This window comes from Ovis canadensis, chromosome 4 (assembly GCF_042477335.2).
Source record: "Ovis canadensis isolate MfBH-ARS-UI-01 breed Bighorn chromosome 4, ARS-UI_OviCan_v2, whole genome shotgun sequence".
Classification (NCBI taxonomy): Eukaryota; Metazoa; Chordata; class Mammalia; order Artiodactyla; family Bovidae; genus Ovis; species Ovis canadensis.
This window is the reverse complement of record NC_091248.1, coordinates 67,304,181-67,324,700: the sequence shown is the minus strand read 5'-3', so window position 1 is coordinate 67,324,700 and position 20,520 is coordinate 67,304,181. Positions and strand designations below refer to the sequence as shown.

The window sequence follows — 20,520 nt, the reverse complement described above, 5'->3', positions numbered from 1 at the left end:
AATCTTGTTTCCCCTGAAGTGTTTTTCTTTAATCTACATCTCCTTTAACATTAAAGTTACATCTCTATAGAACAAAGGTGCAGTGGGATATAACAAAGAAGGTACTTAACTCAAAGATCTAATGTTGCTAACACAAGGTCTACTACTTGTTTTTCTAACTATATCTACAACTAAAGGATGTGAAAATTTGGCAGCAAATATTGACTCAACAAATGAAACCTTTAATCAGTCCTAAAAAGATTTTGACTCCTCGGAAGCTCCTACATTCCTAGGATGTTTTAAGCTTCCTGTGCCTCCTGCGGTCAGGAGGCCTCAAACAATCACACGCGCAGCTGTACGAGTCCTGCAGGCAGGCTAGAAAGCCATCAGAGGGTTTTTTGGATTGAAACACTCTTTTAAATGCAGAAGACTAAAGCCCTGAATTGACTTTTTCCAGAAAATGTCAGAAGAGTGGAAACGCAGAGCACAAAAGCCGGCAGATTTTTGTTGGGGTACATGCTTAGGAATTTCCAGAGGGGTCTCTGAAGTCTGAGCACGCCTTGCGTATGTCAGCTTCCTTCCTCATGACCTTGTCACGGGCGGGATTCCTCACACTGGCTCCCGGCATTCCTATCTTTCTATTTATCACCTAAAGGAGAGCATTTCTATGCATGCAATATGTATATAATACACACACACATATATATTACTAAGTAAAAACTGTTTCCTTTATATGTAATGCCAATATGTACTTAGGCTTATTTCTATGCTTTGGATTGTCTGTTAACTCAGGTCCCAGACCACAGAATTTTAAATAATCAGACTGAAAGATATGTTTTAATATCTGGTAGCCATTGTCTTTCCTCATTGCTCTTTTTTTCAGATGTTTCCCTTTTTTCTTATTTATTTATCTTATAAAGTTTAATATCAACTTGCTTGGTTAAAAAAAACCTATTTGGTTTGATGAAATGTATAAATTTGTTTGGAGAGAATTGAAAACGTTATTAAATTGAGTCTACCTATTCACGGATATAGTATACCTTTCTACTTATGTGTCAATAGTTTTGCACTAGGTTTCTTAAATAAAATGTACACAGTATTAAGGGTATTAAGGGCTTCCCCAGTGGCTCAGTGGTAAAGAGTCCACCTGAAATGCAGGAGACATGGGTGTGATCCCTGGGTTGGGAAGATACCCTGGAGAAGGAAATCGCAATCCACTCTAGTATTCTTGTCTGGAGAATTCCATGGACAGAGGACCCATATGGGCTACAGTCCCTGGGGTTGCAAAGAATCAGACACAACAGAAGCGACTGAGCACACACATACACAAATTAATAGAAAGAGGCATGGTGTTATTGTGGATTGTTGGGCATTCATAGACAGTATGGGAAAAGTATTAAAAAGGTAAACATAGGGGCTACTATATGTTTAATACTAATAAGAAAAAGATCCCTCTGGAAGCCATTTGAGAATAGTATGCAGTATGTCTCAGTTTACTATCTCAGTATACTTCTTCCTCCTACACCTCCTCTTCACGTAGACACACAGTAAGTACTTTCTTATTTTGGGCAGAGGAAAAGTCCTCTGACCAAGTGCCTGAATAACTTGTGTCCTGCTTGATAAAGAAGTAAGATTTTAAGGCTAATTACTCCAAATAAATCTAAATTTTCTAACCTCAAAGAGTTATACCAAAAGCATTCATGAGTTCTCTAACGAATCATAGGAGTCTGACTGATTGCCTCTACTTAAAGAATCCTCCCCCTTCTCTTTCTCACTTCCCCTTCTTGAACAAGGCCAGCCCCCATATTGCCTTTAGATCTCAGGTTTCCTGAGGCTGGTCCAGATACCCTGACAGCATGAGGTTGCAAATAGTCAGACACGACTGAGCGACTGAACTGAACTGAACTTTACTTCCATAGCACACTTAATCTTGCCAGCACAGCACATACTACACCTTACTGAAAGATCATCTTTTATAGTCCCCTTATCAACAACCACTGTTCTTTGGGGAGATATCTATTAAACAAAGAGTGAATGAGTAAGTGGATGATTCTAGAGTAGAACATTCCTCTATATCCATTGTTGTAGTTTTTGATATTATTTTCACTTCTGGAACTCATTTTTTAAATAAACTGAAAGAAGACACATACTTACCTCAATGCAATTGAAAGAACTGACAAAGAGAGATCAGAAGAGATGCATTTCAATGAATGGTCACAGTGAGCACCATATCATTATCTGAAAAATTTGACACTTGCGCACTTTCTTTACCTACAGTTAACCATCACTTAATCATTTATTAATAAAACAGCATGATAAGCAAGACACTGTTTTAAATAATGTGAGATACAGAGAAAGCTAAGGTATAATTTTTGCTTTCAATGCCCATTCATCTACTGAAGAAAGTAATATACACATGGCGAAGAAAAGCAGCAATACGAAGATAGATTTTAAGTAGCAGCAAGGACCATGACAATGGTAACGGTTGATTGGTGTGGTGAGAAAAACTCCTGAAGTAGGAAAACCTTGCTGCAAACAATACCATAGTCAAGATTATAATTTATTTGCTAACACAAGAGAAAGGTGATGCTATAGAAGTTGGAAGAACTAACTTTATTGATTTGAGGGCCTAGGTAGAAAAGGCAATTCATGTACTCAAAAAAAAAAATTAAAGAAAAGTTAATTCATATGTATCTGCTTTTTATATCTACCAATGAATAAGTAGAAATTTAATGCCAGAATGAATAAAGTCTCAGGGGTCCCCTCTTCCTGTCCTTAGGAATATTAAAATGGGTTTTATACAACTACATACTACTTCTAACATAGAGTGATTATAAAGTCTTAAAGGACTTAGAAACCTACTTGTTCTATGTAATTATATGAAATAAGTATTTTTGAAGAATAATCATATAACTCAAATACTATTTTTCTCCTCAGAAACACACAGCACGACCTTTCACTTGTGTAAGCAAATAAATTATAATCTTGACTATGGTATTGTTTGCAGCAATTTAATTTTTTCTGAATATAGCTCTTATTCTATTATAATGCTTGAATGATTCACATGCAATGTTTCCAATCTGGTTTTCTTGGCTTGTGAAACTTTTTAACGAAATGTTAGCATTTGCAGGCACCAGATGTTTTGACATAAGGAGAAGCAATATGTAAATTTTAATCCATGCTAGGAACAATAGCCTGCAGGCACCTTTTTCTTATTACATGAATTATATACTTAACCACATTGTGGTTGATCCTATCAAAATCATCACCATCTAAAATGTTGTACTCTTCTCTTAATGGTCTTGCCAATTAATGAAACTGATATATATTTAACATGATGTGTATCCAGTGCTTAACCAATAAACCTTATTGTATTTTACCACTTAACCACCCCACAGTTAGAACTCCACAGGTGATAATAATAATAACTTTTTAGGTGGGTTTCAATATTCCTTTTGGTGGTCAACAAAATCAATGCTTGTATTATATCTAAGTTGTTTGCAGCTGCATATCTCACTTAACAAAAATGTTAAAAAATGTTACAACTTTCCTTCATCTTTTCCATCTTTTTGACATAACTCTGAATAAGGGGTGTGTGTGTGTGTCTGTGTGTGTGTGTGTGTGTGTGTGTATGCATCCCTTTCAATAAGAAGAAATTTAGGGGGCTTCCCAGATGGTGCAGTGGTAAAGAATTTGCCTACCAATGCAGGAGATACAGGAGACACGGGTTCCTCCCTGGGTCAGAATGATCCCCTGGAGGAGGAAACAGCGACCCACTCCAGAATTCTTGCCTGGAAAATTCCATGGACCGAGGAGCCTGGTGGGCTGCAGTCCATGTGGTTCCAAAAGAGTCGGACATAACTGAGTTGCACTACTTCTCTTCTCTCTCAGCTGTTGCCTAGCTGTAGGCTCCAATAAAAAGTAACAAGGGGCTAGTGATAAAGAACCCATCTGCCAAGGCAGGAGACTTAAGAAGGTTCAATGCCTGGATTGGGAAGATCCCCTGGAGAAGGAAATGGCAACCTACTCCAGTATTCTTGCCTAGAGAATCCTGTGAACAGAGGAGCCTGGAGGGCTGCTGTCCATAGGGTTGCACAGAGTTGGACATGACTGAAGCGACTTAGCACGCATGCATCCATTGGAGAAGGAAATGGCAACCTACTCCAGTGTTCTTGCCTGGAGAATCCCAGGGACAGAAGAGCCTGGTGGGCTGCCGTCTATGGGGTCGCACAGAGTCGGACACGACTGAAGCGACTTAGCAGCAGCAGCAGCCTGGAATAATGACAACCCATTCTAGTATTCTTACCTGGAAAATTCCATGGACAGAGCAGTCTGGTAGGGCCACAGAGAGTCAGTCACAACTGAGCATACACAAACACACACACACACAGAAGAATAAAATGTTCTTATATGTGGAGTCATTCCTAATATCAAGAGATTAGAAAACTTTTTTATAAGCCCCTACATAGGCAGAGATGCACTTACACTCAAATACACTGCATATGTACATATACATACAATAAACAGTCAGGTATAGAACCCATTCAGTTATCCTTTTTTCAGTCTGTACAGTGTCAAAATTATCCTTTTTTCAGTCTGTACAGTGTCAAAATTACCTTTACCTCATTAGATTGGTTATTACTTTCTACACAGAAATTATTATATTTTTGATCAGTATTTTTAGCATTAATATGCATTATAAAAAATTTATCATTTAAAAAAAATCAGTGAATCTATATTTGAACATGAAATAGCATTTTTATATTCAACTCAGAGCCATACTGTTTCATTATTTTTTTAGGCAGATATGTAGAAAAAATTCATAAACATGGTATTAAATATTAGAAGTATTAACATTTAACTGAAATTCTTATTAATTTCATTATCAAGGGATAGGTCTAGTCAATACCAATTAGCAGTTTTAAAATGTTTTACATATTAGAGTACAATATTCTATTTATCCTAGATTGTCTGGGGACTATCTAGGATATTAAAAGATTTTGCAGAGTTTCTTAGTAATTTCATTGCTGCAATTATGCCTGCTAGCAATTTTGCAACATTTTGATAAATATTTTCTGTAAATCAAAACCATAACAGCATGAAGAAGCAGATGGTAGGAAACTATATTGAAAAATGTAACAACTGATTTCATTAATAAGGAAACATTGGCTTACTGTTTTCAGCATGGACTATCAAGTAAGCAGTTGCCAGTTGTGAAGTCTCAAGGCTGCTAAGTATCCTTTTAGATGATTACCCCACATTCTGTATTTTCCAGTGCAGTTTATGTACAAAGTCAAAACAAAAAGTATATTAAAGCATTTAACAATTCTATGCTTTCATTATATATATATATGCAAAGAAAATATTGGTTCATTTTTTACAATATGTATACAAAGATTCATGTACTTATCAGAGAACATCAGTGCTATTTTCTTAGAAAATAAGACATATTACTTTGCTATTAAAAATGAAAAATAGCAATAGTTATAAATTCTACAGTCTTATTATACTAACAATGTTTTCTTGATATAACCAGTTAGATCAAACTTATAGGAATATTATATCAGTTATTCAAATATACAAAATCCTATTAAAGTCAAAGATTTTTAACTACATTGTTATTATTAAGATTAAATAGCTGAATTAATTTTAGCATTTTATGCCATAAGCAACTTCAATGCTCTCATAGTTAGCTTTTAAACTTCAGTATTCATGTAATAAAGAATAATATAACTGGTTGCATATAATTCTTTCAGCACATTTTGCATATTTTCTATTTTATCTGTTATATATAATCACCAGCTTTAAATGTCATACAAATAAAATTTATTTCTATGGAAAAAGCAGCATGAGAATACAGAACTTTTTGAAATAAAATGGAAGTGCAGGAATAGGAGAGGTAGAATTGGAAACACAAAAGTCTTTAACTTTATTCTTGAAGCAAGTTAGATAAATGTAGGGAAAAAAGACATGTAACTGAAGATTTCATCAGTAGAAAACACAATAGAAATTTGAATATGTATAAATACCTACACAAATCCCTTTACAACAAAAAGATAAAAAATTCCCTTTTATGTATAAAGCAGCAGATAAAGTATTTCATCATTTAACTGGTTGAATCCAGTGGGAAGTTTTTTAATGAAAATAATTATTTTTGGATAATCTCTTATATACTAAAATATGACTCTCACAGAAAACAAATGTAGCACAGAGAAATTTTAAGAAAATTATTTTTATCAGATTTTAAATACTTCATATACAAATTAGAAATCATACAAATGATAAAATATTGATGTATACAATGAATAACGATTACAGAAACGTTGTAAGATGCATTAGATATGCAACACTCTAAATTTTGTGTTAAGTATTTATTAAGTAAATGTAATGAAATCACTGTATATGTAATTTACACTAAATCAAATTGACATCTTGTACTTATCAACAAGCAGGGCATCAGAAGGGCAAATGATGTAATTCCATGTAACAGATATAGGATGTACCATATAATCAATACTGTAGCAAAACTCAGTTCTTCAGGTATTTTCAAGAGACCCAGGTGGCTGATCTAGTGTTGATAACACAGCAAAATGATTAATTGATTCCAGTTTTCATCTACATCTTAGACCTTATAAGGTAGGTAAATATCAGCCTAGAGACATTATAAAATATAAAAATTTCCTAATATTATAAGAGTAAAAAACATTTTCATGATAGTTTGAAGTATAAGAAAATTCCAGTATGCCTCAATCTATCAAAACAAAGAAAAAATAAATTATATTTTACCTTGTGTAATCTAACTTCTCCCTTGACATGAAGGTAAATGAGCATATCAAATCAAAAACCTCATTGTGTTTATTTTTTAAAGAAAGAGCTACTAAATATTTTATTTACAGTGATGCGAGTGGCAAAGAATGAGTTTAAAAAGTAGAGGAAGGCTGTTTCTCAATGTTCCCAGTCCATCTGGCTAATTATTACTTAGAACTTTTGTACTCACACATAGAAAGCCATATTCATTGACTTCAAATCTGTCAACTGAGGAAATATTATCTGTATATATATTCTCCAGTTATGGGGAAAATTCAAGAAGAAAGAACACTAAAAAGAAAAAAACATACAAAAAGCTACATCTACTTGTAAGCAGTCCTTATTATTTTAAGATAATTAAGGGTTGGAAGGGTTGTTTAATGTGAACCCAGGGAAAGGAAGCCAATACTTCAGAGAAAAAAGATTTCATGGAACCTTATCTTGAAAAATAAATAAAAATAATTTCTAAATTGTTTTATTTCATTTTAGCCAAGTTTTTTTTTATTATGATAGCAATTATATAATTATTTGCATGAACAAGACTTGGTTAAATTCTGTATTAATAGTCCAGTGATAGCTGATGTTTATTGTGATAAAATTATTTTAGACAATATATCTGTTTTACTGTTGTACATGGGCTTCCCTGGTGGCTCAGAGGGTAAAGGGTCTGCCTGTAGTGCGGGAGACCTGGTAGGGAAGATGCCCTGGAGAAGGAAATGGCAAACCACTCCAGTAGTCTTGCCTGGAAAATTCCACGGATGGAGAAGCCTGGTAGACTACAGTCCATGGGATTGCAAAGAGGTGGCACACAACGAAGCAACTTCACTTCTCCTAAATCAGATGTACTATTGTACATCTCATTTCTGCAAAAATATTATAGGCATCAATTTTCCCAAGGATAATTTTTGATTCTTAGTCAAATAATTTGCCTGTGAATTTATATTACCTCTACTTTGATAAATATATACATATATATAACTTTAAAATATCATTGTCAGATACTTGCAATATCTAATTATCACAGAGAAACTGAGCCACAAATGCGTAAATATATGACAGAAGCATATATATAACAGGGGTTGTTAGAAAGGGTCTATTCACAACTTTTTTAGTGAAAGCAGCTAGTGTTTGGTACACTTTCACTTACCAATGCAACTTTATCATTTCTGGAGCATGGATAATGATATTCAGATAACTAAGGCTCTGTCTTCCCTCATTATATATGACATTAACTGTACACTTTGCTCTTGATGTGAGAAATTTTCATCTGGGATCCAAGGAGATATACAGGAGGTCCCACAAAACTCTCAGTGCATATAAATTTAGGGCTGCATATTTAAACTCTACATTTTTCTAGGGAGAAAGTCTAACTTTCCATAAATTCTCAATGCCTTCGAAAGTCAAGAACTAAAATTAATTTTTTAATCTACTTCAGTTGCCTGTTACAAACCACTATCTTTTACTCTGTCTTTAAAATTCCATTGCCTATTTCACAATCCCCTAATAGCTATTATAACCTGCAAGTAGCAGCAAATATTACCTTTTGCAGCAAATATTTCCTCTACCAGATCTCTCTCATCCAGACTCTACCATCTTGTGTCAAACCATTCACTAGCTGAGATTATGAGAAATGGCTTTCAGGGCTGAGTAGTAGTATTTTAGCAGAATGGAAAATGGTGACAAATTAATGACATCAATAGAGTGATTTTTCTAGAATATGAAGAAATTAGAATAACGTATAAAATTATACAGAAATTAGCCTCTGTCTAGAATGATGTGCTTTTCATTGACTCTAAGATATATTCCTTCTCTATGATTTGCAATGTTAAATTATCAACTCAGATAATAAAGTAGAATTTTGCAATAAAGTATATAATAGCATCACCAATTTAATGGACATAAGTTTGAGCAAACTCCGGGAGATAGTGAAGGACAGGGGAGCCTGGCTTGCTGCAGTCCATGAGGTGAAAAAGAGTCAGACATGACTTAGCAATTGAGCAATATAATGTTCTCAAATTCTTGAGGAAATGTATCTTATTCTTTCTTTCACGTGACATATTTCAGATGAATTTATCTACTTGGCTTTGATGACTATTCCTATAATTTAGAGTTTTTTCATGTCAAAAAGTGAAAATTATTTCAAATCTCCACACTCTGAATTGATGCTATAAACCAAGCCTGAGATAATTAATACACCATAAGGATTTAGTATTTGTCCATTTTAATTAGCAATAAGTCTCAAATTCTGTGATGACATATTTTTCATGTGAGTAAAACCTGAAGCACCCTTTCAAAAATTTATCCCAAAGTTAATATTCATGAACAACTACATCTCTCTCATAGTAACACACAGCAGAATTTTAATTTTTAGACTTATTCTTCCTGGTTAAAATATATATATATATTTCTACTACATTATTTCATCTTGGTTTTCAAAGAGACTTTCATAAGTTGTTGTCAATAGTTTTCAGGATTCCCAACAGACGTCTTCTAGATCTCTCTAATGGATGTCTCATGAAGATACTCTTCCAATTTATTCTCATTTTATCATTTAGTTGATATTATTCTCCTGTATAGCCTCCCCTCCACCAAACGTATGCTTTTTAAAAGAAGTTTTAAATTCTGCTCTTCACACACTTTTGGGATTCTCCAGCCTTCAATTTTATTTTTTCTGAACTTCAGTATTTTCAGTTTATACCGCACCATGTAGACTTTAATTTTAAAAGTCTTCTATCTTTTGTTGTGGTTTCTTATGCAGTGTCATTAACTCCCTGAGGAGTAAGACCATATCTTGCTCTTCTGTTCTATATTTTCATAAAACTTACTGCAGTTTTCAATATCTCTCCCTAAATGCTCATTGATCGGATGATTGTTCATGCGGGTCTAACACAGAGCAATATTCCTGGTAAGTAAATTCCCAAAGCTTTGAAGAAGCTCAAGAGAGAAAAAATTGAGTAAATCACCATAGGTATAAAAGTTCTTAATAAATGCTAACAAAGATCAAAAGGTACTTTAAGTACTTATAGGAATAGCACTATATCTTCTACTCAGAGCTGAATGTAATAAGAAAGCTTTTCTGTTTTACTAATTATTTTGTCAGTTGGCAATCTGATTTTCAATATTTCATGAATTCAAAGGAAAACTGTATCAACTAATTAATTTAAATCCAGTTTTTGAAACAGTGATAAGTGTTATTTAACAAATTAACAACCTGTCCTTTTAGGTAGACTTTCAATATTTTATTTGCTGAGACTGATTATCCAATATCTCTTCTTGATGAAGCAAAAATGATTTAGTATGTAGTTTCAGATGCTGTTTAGAAAATCAGAAGAATGAAGGGGAATAAAGAACATGTATTTCCTCCATTTTGTACCTGTTTGGGGGAGTATATTTGTGTGAAGTGATATGATACAATTCCAGCCAATATTCTTGAGGAAAAGACTGAATATGTTCCTTTTCTGGACTGTGTGTGTCTTCTCTATAAATGTGCAAAGATTTTAGAATTTGTGTAATTGAACTGACAAAGGGAATTTGAGTCTTTAGAATCCAATGTTTTTATAAATTTTCTGTGTTTTACTGTGGAAAATTCTAGAGTTTATTATAGATTTACTCTTCAATTATAAGTGGTAGATAATCTATCTTTTATTTAGTTGCTCTACAAGGCTTGAACGTTAGACAACATATCCACCAGACAATGGAGAAAAGCAATGAACCACCAGATTGTTGATCTTGAAAACTAACGTAGTCAGAGCTTGAATAGGAAAGAGACGGAAGTAAGTGAGAAAACGTTTGCATGTTTCAAAAGGAAGAAAACATTTGTATGTTTCAGAAGGTTTATTCTTGCAGTCTGTTAGTTCCAATAGCACATCATCAAGTGACTCCTTTTAAAACATCAGTAGAGAGCTATTTCTCATGTTGTGCCTCTTTCCAGAAAAACAAAATTTAAGTAGATTTGGACCTAGTGGTCAAAGAGGGAAAAAAAAAAAACCTTTTTTTCTGACAATAATTCTTCAACACCATGTTTGTCCTTCCTGTAAATTCTGCTGTTTCTAACCAATCAGTGTTTCATGACCAATATATTCCTTTCAGAAAAATTAAGCAAGAGAAATGTATGAAACAAGAATGTAATTGCATAGCACCAGCACACAATTTCTTCCTAGTTGATCAATTGAGCCTGTTTAATTTTTTTATAACTCATCACCATCTTCTGAGCTAAAGCTACTTCTTCTACTGCTCTCTTTCGAAACTGCAGGAGAAGTGGCAGATAGCAGAGGATCTGTTCCAAATGGAGATACTGTGTCATCCAGCAGCATGTTATCCAATCTTTGTTCCTCTTTCAAAGCTGCACTAAATGATAAATCTGTGAAGTGTGACAAAGGATCGGAGAAGGCCATAGCTTGATCACAGAGTTCAGGGCTTGTCCCCTGAGACAGAACCAATTGTTGGCAATAGTCTCCTGAATTCTGCTCTAGATGGGTCTGTTGTTTGGTGATGTGAGCACCTAAATCAACTGTGACAAGTGAAGCCAGGGTTGGCAGACCATGAGCACGAGCCTGTATTTCTAGTTCCTGCAATATCAAACAAGAATAGTTAAATAATGACTTTGATAGTAAACTCAACTCTAGAGAGTAAGTCAGAAATAGATCTAACAAGCACTCAACATGAAGAGTCATATAAATTAGAAATATTCTTTGCAAATAACAGAGTGTTGTATGTTTCTAATGCCTGAAAAATAATCCTGAGGAAAACACTCTGATTTCTTAAAAATTCCTCCCCCATTTTTTCGTTAAAAGAATACATGACATATAATGGTCTCCCAGCGGCTCAGACTACAAGACAACTATTTGGAGACAGTGGAAATCTTTCAGTCACTCTTCCTGATTAATTTCTCAATATAAGACCATTTTATGGAAACAAGTATTTTACCTGGCAATAAGCTTGTTCACATATTAAAGAAAAAATCTTGAGAGTTATGAAAACCTATATTTTGAGATTTTGTGTCACATAAGAAGATGAGGAGTGACTTAATATAAACTAGCACAATATGCCTTAAGGCTACAAAATCCATAGCAGTGTTACTAAACAAATAAAAGAGGGAGAGGAAAATTTAATGTCCAATATTATCCAAAGAAACAAAGATCCTATTTACTATTATTTTTTGACTGGGATAATATTTGTATGTTTATAAAACTGGTTCTATTGTATGCATTTTGCAATTAGTTATTTTCATTCCTTATATATTTTTAAAGCCAGCTTGATCCTAGATTTCTAATCAAAACCTAATTGAATCAGTCTAATTCATGAACTTCTAAAAGGCAATAAAAATTATCCTTGAGAAGGAAAAAAACAACTGTTAGTAAGAAAAAAAAAAAACAAGACCAGTGAATAGAACTGATGATGGGTAAGTCATATGTAAGGTACATGGTTCATGGCAACGTTCTTATGAAAACCTGAATGCGGAGTAGAAGGCGCCTGTTAGCCTGCTCTAATTTCTTCTGTCTGTGTTCTAATTCTTGAGCTCTCTGTTGTTCTTTTTGTAGCCACTTGATGTACTCCACTGATGCTTTTAGAATGGTTCCTTTGTTCCAGCGCATATCACTGTAGAACGGAGAGATAACCTTTTCACAATTGTGCATGTCAGCAGAATTCATAAGAACTTACAAAATCTTTTACATTAATATGAAATAATGATTTACATGACTATTATTCACTCTTAGATATTATTGCTTCTGAATAGAAATTTTAATAGAATAGTTAAGAAGCCCTTATATAGTAAAATTAATCCCAGAATGAAAATAAGTGTCAAAAGAAAGTAATAAAGTGACTTTTTGTGGGAGAGCTAAATGCAATATCATGATTCTACCATTACAGTTTTTATATTTTTAGTGAAAATTGCTTTTATTATTAACTCTGAGATTAAAATCTATGTGCAGTATTTCTGCATTAATGAACTAGGAAATGTACATTACTGAAGACCTAAGCCTAAATTTTTTAAGATCATTTCATATGTACCAATTTTTTAACCTACTTTCTATAAGGTTGCTTTTATGCTTCTAGGGAAAAAAAATAAGGTCCCATGTCTGTCCTGAATGGTGATCCTGAGTAATTGTGAAACAAATCATTTTGGCAACTTTATGCAATAGAGCAAAACTTTCTAGATTCATAAGGCAAATTTTCCCACACAAAAGCATCAACACATTTTTTTAATAAAAAGCTATATATCTATTTTAAATAAGTTTATGGTAAGTAAATACAATTAAATATTGCTGATAATCTTCAGGCTGTAGCATAGAAAAATATTTTATTAAAACTTATTTTTAAACAAGAAAAATGATAAATCCAGAATTATAGAACTGGCTACTTATTTTAATGTCTAGAAACATATATCAATCAATTTAATACTACCTGACAATTGGTAATATGTATGGAGAATAAGGCCAAGCTAATTGCTAAAAGTTAATCAGAACAGTTGAAAAATCTAGGTGAATTTTCGACTTAGAATAATGAGATTTGTTTTGATACAACAGAAAGTAAGCTTGAAGGGAAATTTTTAAAAGACATTACACTGCATGTGATTTTAGTTTATGTGATCTACTTGAAATACATGCAACTTAATATGTATATTACTAAGTACTCAGAAGTAGAAAAATATAGTTTGAAAAATCTGACTGGTATATGCCTCATAATTTTGTTTCATTTCTTCTCATGGAAAGAAAAAATTAGAAGGACAGAAGGAATATGAGGAAAACAATATCCTAGTCAGCTTTGAAATTTAGGTCTAAAATAAATACTCAAAGTTTTGCTGGAAAACACACAATGGGGACTTCCTTGGTGGTCCAGAGGATAAGCAGTCACCTTCCAATGATATGGGTTCAATCTTTGGTCAAGAAACTAAGATCCCACATTCTGTGGGGCAACTAAGTTCCACACACCACAACTGAGACCTGATGCAGCCAAATCAATAAATGTGAACAGTTGCTTCTGTTGTGTTTGAATCTTTGCAACCTGATGAACTGTGGCCCGCCAGGCTCCTCTGTCCATGGGATTCTCCAGGCAAGAATATTGGAAGGGTTGTCACGCACTCCTCCAGGGGATTTTCCCAACCCAGATATCAAACCCACATTTCTTGTGTCTCCTTCTTTGCAGGTGTATTCTTTACCACTGGGCCACTGAGGAAACCCAAATCAATCAATCAATATTTTTTAAAAAGGAAAACACACAAAGGGTTTTCCGACAATATCTATTTATTGTTTTAATTCACTAAAGTTTTAAAAGTTCACTCTATTTTAAAGCCATTTTAATGTATGAGATTTCATCCTAAAATATTTTGTTTTCCAAATATATTAAGGAGACATATTAATTATATATCCCAAGATAATTTCAAGCAGTTAGGCATTAAAAACATTGTGTATGACGGTATACTATAAACACTAACACATACAAAGACTTGCCTAAGGAGTGAATGTTCATAGTGGCTTATCATTTTCTACAAAATAATTTAGTTTGAAGAACTTAAGTCTTTAGGGAAGTTAAAACCTTGAATGTCTGTAGGGCTAAAGCAGGTATTAGACATATGTAAGTTAGAATAGGAATGCTGCCAGGCAAAACTATGGAAATGTATGATCTGTTGTCACCTTAGGAGTACACATCCACTTAAAAGTATTACAAAAAAGAAAAGAAAGCAAACATCATGAGAGGTCTGATTCTTCTTCCTTTGATCAACATTTTATAACTTCTGATTTAGAAAGTCTTGTTAGGTCTCATTTACTACTTCAACTACCATTCTTACACAAAAGTTTTGAGTGTAGAAGATTAAAAAAATCAGTTTAGTAGGGAAAAAAAAAAAACCCTTAGGTTTATATCTTAAAAAGTAGAAAAAGTAGTAAAACAAAAAGTAGAAAACGTAGTTTTAAAAAAAAGTAGAAAAAATAATAATTTGATGGCACAATGCATGTTCTGCTAGCATTTTTATATTTACAAATATGATTTTTGTAAATATGATTAATAAAAAGCACATATGAAGTAGATCACTACCACACATATGTAGAAATGTTTCACCTTTTTATTTGTTAGTTCTGTTTGGTTTTATTTTTCACTAATGGTTAAGATATTATCATTCTCTGGTAGTGTGTTTTTCATTTCATTTTCTCAACATATTTATCTCAACTATAACTGTTTACTATTTGTTTTCCCTCTGACCATACTATTTTGATCCAGCAAAGAAGGAAGAAGTACAAATTTCTGACAGTTTTTGATACACAAAAATGGCAACTTCATAGAATTCAAAACTCCTTCAGGTATTAGCTTTCATTTCCTAAACCAAGTGAAAGTGAAAGTGAAAGTCACTCTGCTGCTGCTGCTGCTAAGTCACTTCAGTCGTGTCCAACTCTGTGTGACCCGATAGACGGCAGCCCACCAGGCTCCCCCATCCCTGGGATTCTCCAGGCAAGAACACTGGAGTGGGTTGCCATTTCCTTCTCCAATGCATGAAAGTGAAAAGTGAAAGGGAAGTCGCTTCAGCCGTGTCCGACTCTGTGAGACCTCATAGACGGAAGCCCACCAGGCTCCTCTGTCCATGGGATTTTCCAGGCAAGAGTACTGGAGTGGGATGCCATTGCCTTCTCCGGAAAGTCACTCAGTCATGTCCAACTCTTTGCGACTCCATGGACTACAGAGTCCATGGAATTCTCCAGGGTGGGTAGCCTTTCCCTTCTCCAGGAGATCTTCCCAACCCAGGGATCAAACCGAGGTCTCCCCCATTGCAGGCAGATTCTTTACCAGCTGAGCCACAAAGGAAGCCCTTCCTAGACCAAATCCTAAGTTTATTGCAGTCATGAGCTGGAAAGGCATTCAGAGCCTTTTTAGAACTGCTGGCAAGTTAGAAGAGGGAAACAGGGCCCAAAACGGCAGTCCAAAATAGTGGTCAAAAACAGTTATGGGAGAACATACTGACACTCCTTTCCCTGATTCGACCCCGAGGTCATGCTTCATTTGCATAATGCCTTCTTCTTACCCCCTTCCCTGACTGGTATCTGGTTCATGCCTCATTGGCATGAAGCACAGCCAATCAAGCCCCCAGAACTACCAAAGAGAAAGTAACAAAAGATATAAAGAGGGAAACTGAGCCAGGTCTAGACCACTCCTACAGGGCCTGGTCCACTCTCACGTCTGGAGAGTGTACAAGATGACAAGAAGCAAAGAACTGACCCAGTAGAACCAAAGCTTCAGAGTTCTTTCTGCTTGCCCAAACACATGTGTTTAGAAGTTGGGCCCTAGGTCTCCTCTCTCTATTTAACACTGTTTTTGCAAATGTGTGGCTTTCCCACTCTTTCAAATGCATCTGCCGTAAGAAATGTGTTTTCTATTGTGACCTAGTGCATTCTTTGTACATAAAACTGCAACAAAGTTTTCATGAGGTATTACTATCCTCCTAATATGTCTAATTGGAGAAGGAAATGGCAACCCATTCCAGTACTCTTGCCTAGAAAATATGTATAATATATAATACTTTTATGTTTCCAGTGCCTACATATGATACGATATAATGGAATTAAAACAATTACTAATTCTCCTTTCTGAAATCTACAAAGAAGAGAAAACCACTTAAGAAGGCTTACAATGAAGCTTCCTCAACTATGGTCCCTTTCAGATGTGATTATGGATAAACTGATTTTCCTTATTCTATCAGCCCACAGTCTGCTTTTGTCAATAAAGTTTCATCAGGTGCAGTCATCCTCTTTCATATACATATTGTCTATGTCTGCTTTCATGCTACAATGCAGAGTTGAATAATTGCCTGATTTTATGCTCACAAAGCTTGAAATAATTACTATCTGATTCTTTAAAGGAAAAGTTTGCCATCCTTTGGTCTTGACAATGAAAATTTTGCCATTCCTGTTCTTGACAATGAATTAGAACCAGAGAGGAGCCATTTTATAGCGATAGCTATTCAATAAAAGTATACAGTAATAATTACCCCTCACATAAGCTTTATCATTTTTGAGGTTATCCATATTATTTTATTTTATTTTTATAAAACTCCATCCATAATTGGTGCTTTATAGGCAGGGTGATATGGAAAGATGTTCAGTCAGGCTTCGTAGTTTAATCTGACAGTCTTATTGTTTGTTTTCTGCATATTACCTGGCCCTGGCACTGTGGATTAGCTCTATCAGTTACAAGAGAAGCTCTCTTAACTTACTTTTATCTGATCACTTTCAGGATTAATTAATGATCTCCATCCCCTTTGTGATGGTCACTGACTGTTGTCGGAACAAAGCAGATAATAGAGGCCGCTAGGCTACCTTCTGAGACACCCAGGTACTTCTATTTTCCTTCTGGTGACAGTGCTTACTGACAGGCTGTTAAATGAATGCCCATTGTACTTATTATTGCGACAGTATAATTAAATTATATATGGCAACTAATAAAATATGACAAAATTTTAAAAAGCATTTATAAAAACAGCTCTTGTTTTTTAGGAAAAGTATATTAAAAGCCTCAGGGAAAAAAAAAAAAAAAACAAAGTAAAATGTCAGTAAGACAGTTTGCTAAAAATATGCTGTTACAAATTAGGTGTAATTTGCTGTTACAAATTAGGGTGTAATCATTTAAAAAATCCATCTATACTTAGGTTTCTGTTTTATCTATAAGAAATTAAAATAGACTATACATATTTGTGCAGTTTATGTAAGACAGAAAATTGAAACACATATTCAAACAACAAAGTCTTGACCTTATATCAAATGTTTGGCCAATAAATGTGCATTTATAAGTGTTTCAAGTTTTATCTGGAAAATGGGTGTCCTGTTCTGCTAATAGAAAGAGTTCCATGCTGAGAGACTTAAAAGATTTGAAAAGTTAGTGGTGGATCCTAGCCAAGATTAAGCTCTTCAGACTCCCCATGCAGTGTTCTTTCTGCCATTCTACTCAAGAAGACTTCATTATCTATTATGCCCATAAGAATAAATATATGGCATTTCCTCCATTACAAATGATTGAATCATCCAAGTGAATTAACACTTTCATTTAGGGAAAGAGTACTTCCACTTTTCACAAAAACCACTGTATCAAACCTCATCATTTCTGAATAATGGATAATGCCAGTGTTTGGAGAGTCCAGTTCTGTCTGAACAAAACATTTTTTTCAAGTCCTTATTAATGCTACAATGTTTTCATGGTTTTAGAGAAACATGGTAAATTGACATTTTGATTAATCAACTATTTCTTGAAATTTACAACCCCAAACATCTAGTTCAACTGACTTTGTGACTAAATGGCATCAAAACCTAGCTGAAAATTTAATTACAATAACAAATTATTGACTAATATCAATAAGCATGTTTATACAATTCTTATTTTTTGCTTGTATATTTTTTGCTTGAATTTTGGAACCTCTGAGAATTCAACATTCCATTTTTCATGTACATATAAATCTTAAATTGGAAGAATTGCTATAACTATAAATTGAGGATTCCAGTTGATATCATGAAAGTATCACTAAATTTGCAAATATTGGTGCCATACAGAAAGATTTGTTATGTACTAAGAAGAAATAATTTACTTATTTTCTAAAGCTCAATAGGATAAGCGTTAGTAACAATTTTGATGTCTGATGTTCAGTAATTATCAGCCTTGAATAAATATTTAAAAATGACACCAGTAGCAGCCTTGTCTTCACCATAAGCTGCTTACTTCCTCAGCATTGGTTCACCCCTCCACCCCTTCCCTCCCACCTGTTTTGTGTAGTATTGAAACCATAACATTATTAAGAAATGATTATTGAACTCACGGATCATTAGACTTTGGAATAAGAGTGCCAAGCTCCTTAATTCGGTAGTTAATATTATATCTTCTTCTTCTTTCAACTATTAAAAAAAGAAATATTATTGATTATTCTCATTAAAATACAATTCACTTTTGGTCAACTGTAAACCGCCTTAATAATCTTTGAAAAACAATGAGCAAAAAATTTCCATTTAGTCACAAGTGTACTTCTCAACAATAAAATAAAAATTCAAATATATTTTATTCTAAAAGTAAAAAAAAATATTAAAATTGTGATTCTATTGTTCACAATGATTTTAAATCATTTTGAAACATTTTCTCTCAAAAATAACATTTTTATCATTCTTTGAAATGCTATATTTACTCATACTGATATACATATATATATATCAGGTGGGTATATATATGTGTATGTGTATATATATATATATATATATATATATATACACATATGTGTGTGTATATGTACACTTTTTCTTCTCATATAGTCCACTGAAAAGCTAACACAAAGCTTGGCTCATGGTAGGTATGTGTGCCCAAATAGATTGATCTCTTTGAGGGCAGGGACTATTTCTTACTTCATTCTATATACCCAGAGGGCTTGGCATATAAAAAGTGTTAAATAAATGTATGTTGATTAGACCATAAATATACTTTTCTAATTTAACAACTTTCAATAATACACAGAACAGTGATTCTTAAGCTTTGGCATGCATCAGATACATCTGGAAGGACTTTCAAATAAATAAAAATAAATTTTTACTCTGCACCTAGAAATTCTGATTTTAGTAGGATTAAGTTGGGACCCAAAAATCTGCATTTCTAACAAATTCCCAGGTGTTGCTGATGCTTCTTGTTGAGGGCCCACACTTTGAGAATGACTGATATAGGTTTTTATTCAGAAATTATTATTCAGAAATAATTCAGAAATTATTATTTCTCTGTTTATTTTCCCATGCATCCATTGCCTATGACAATGGATATGCATCTAATAAATGTTCAATAAATGTCAAGTGTACAAATAAGCAGAGCTTTCTATATTGACCCTTACCTAAAACCAGTCTTATAGAGCACAGAATAGTCGTATAATCTACTCTATACTTGCAGGATCAGGAACCAAGACTTACATATAATTCTTTTTCAGTAGGTAACATTTTTAAAGCTTTTCAGGGAAATGAAAAAAGTAAAAAGTCACAAAGAAGAAAAAAACTGTCGAAACATTAAACAATACGTGTTTAAAAAATACAAACTGCTGCTGGGAACAAATAAAGTCCTTAAAAAATCAATTGTCTTGGTAAATCTACTCTATGAAGCAATTAATCATGAATGAACTTGACCTTCTGGAATAATACACTGGGATTCCTCTGAAATTAGGATATAATTTAGGATATATAATTGATTCTTGGGAGAGATTTTCCTTCTTTGCCAGTTTTGTTTTCTCTGTGCAAGTAATTGAAAAAACTGACACCATATAAAAAACTGAAAAGAAAATAAGGCAAAGCTGATAGAAATACATTTATATTTTATAGTGAGAATTTATTAATAATTCTATGTTCACACATACTCTCATATTATAAAACAGACTCAAATATAAGATGAAGATCAGCTATGAAGGATGTTCACATTTTTATCTGAAAATAGGAGACTGGTGTAGTCCTATAATGTTTTATCAAAATCTATTATTTAAATGCACCTTATGTAAAATATCAGAAATTCCTACTCTAACCTTATAAGATTGTGCTCATAAAATTTTAATGGTTAATTATAATGAGAAGTTTGTTTTCCCACTGTTTACATATCCAGTACTAGCTGTTTGTAAAGGAGTCAAGCTTTAAGAAATTACTAAATCACTTCATGTTATATGTGATTTCACTCTTTACAAAGTTTTTGATATATTCATTCATTCATTCCTGTCCTTAGAAACAGGCAACAGATGCTTCTTTCCCA

At 33.6% G+C, this 20,520-nt stretch overlaps 1 protein-coding gene across 7 annotated transcripts in view; it reads right to left on the bottom strand.

Annotated features, from left to right (window-relative positions):
* Positions 1-8,990: 8,990 nt before the first annotated feature.
* The window catches only part of TFEC (transcription factor EC), a 224,374-nt gene continuing 212,844 nt past the window's right edge, over positions 8,991-20,520 (bottom strand). For all 7 annotated transcript variants that reach the window (XM_069587955.1, XM_069587952.1, XM_069587953.1 and 4 more), the window contains 3 exons: positions 18,578-18,653; positions 12,237-12,384; positions 8,991-11,354 (listed from right to left, as the gene is read on the bottom strand). In XM_069587955.1, the coding sequence (XP_069444056.1) occupies positions 10,974-11,354; positions 12,237-12,384; positions 18,578-18,653 (605 nt within the window). In that variant the 3' untranslated portion in view covers positions 8,991-10,973. The remainder of the gene's footprint in view (positions 11,355-12,236; positions 12,385-18,577; positions 18,654-20,520) is intronic.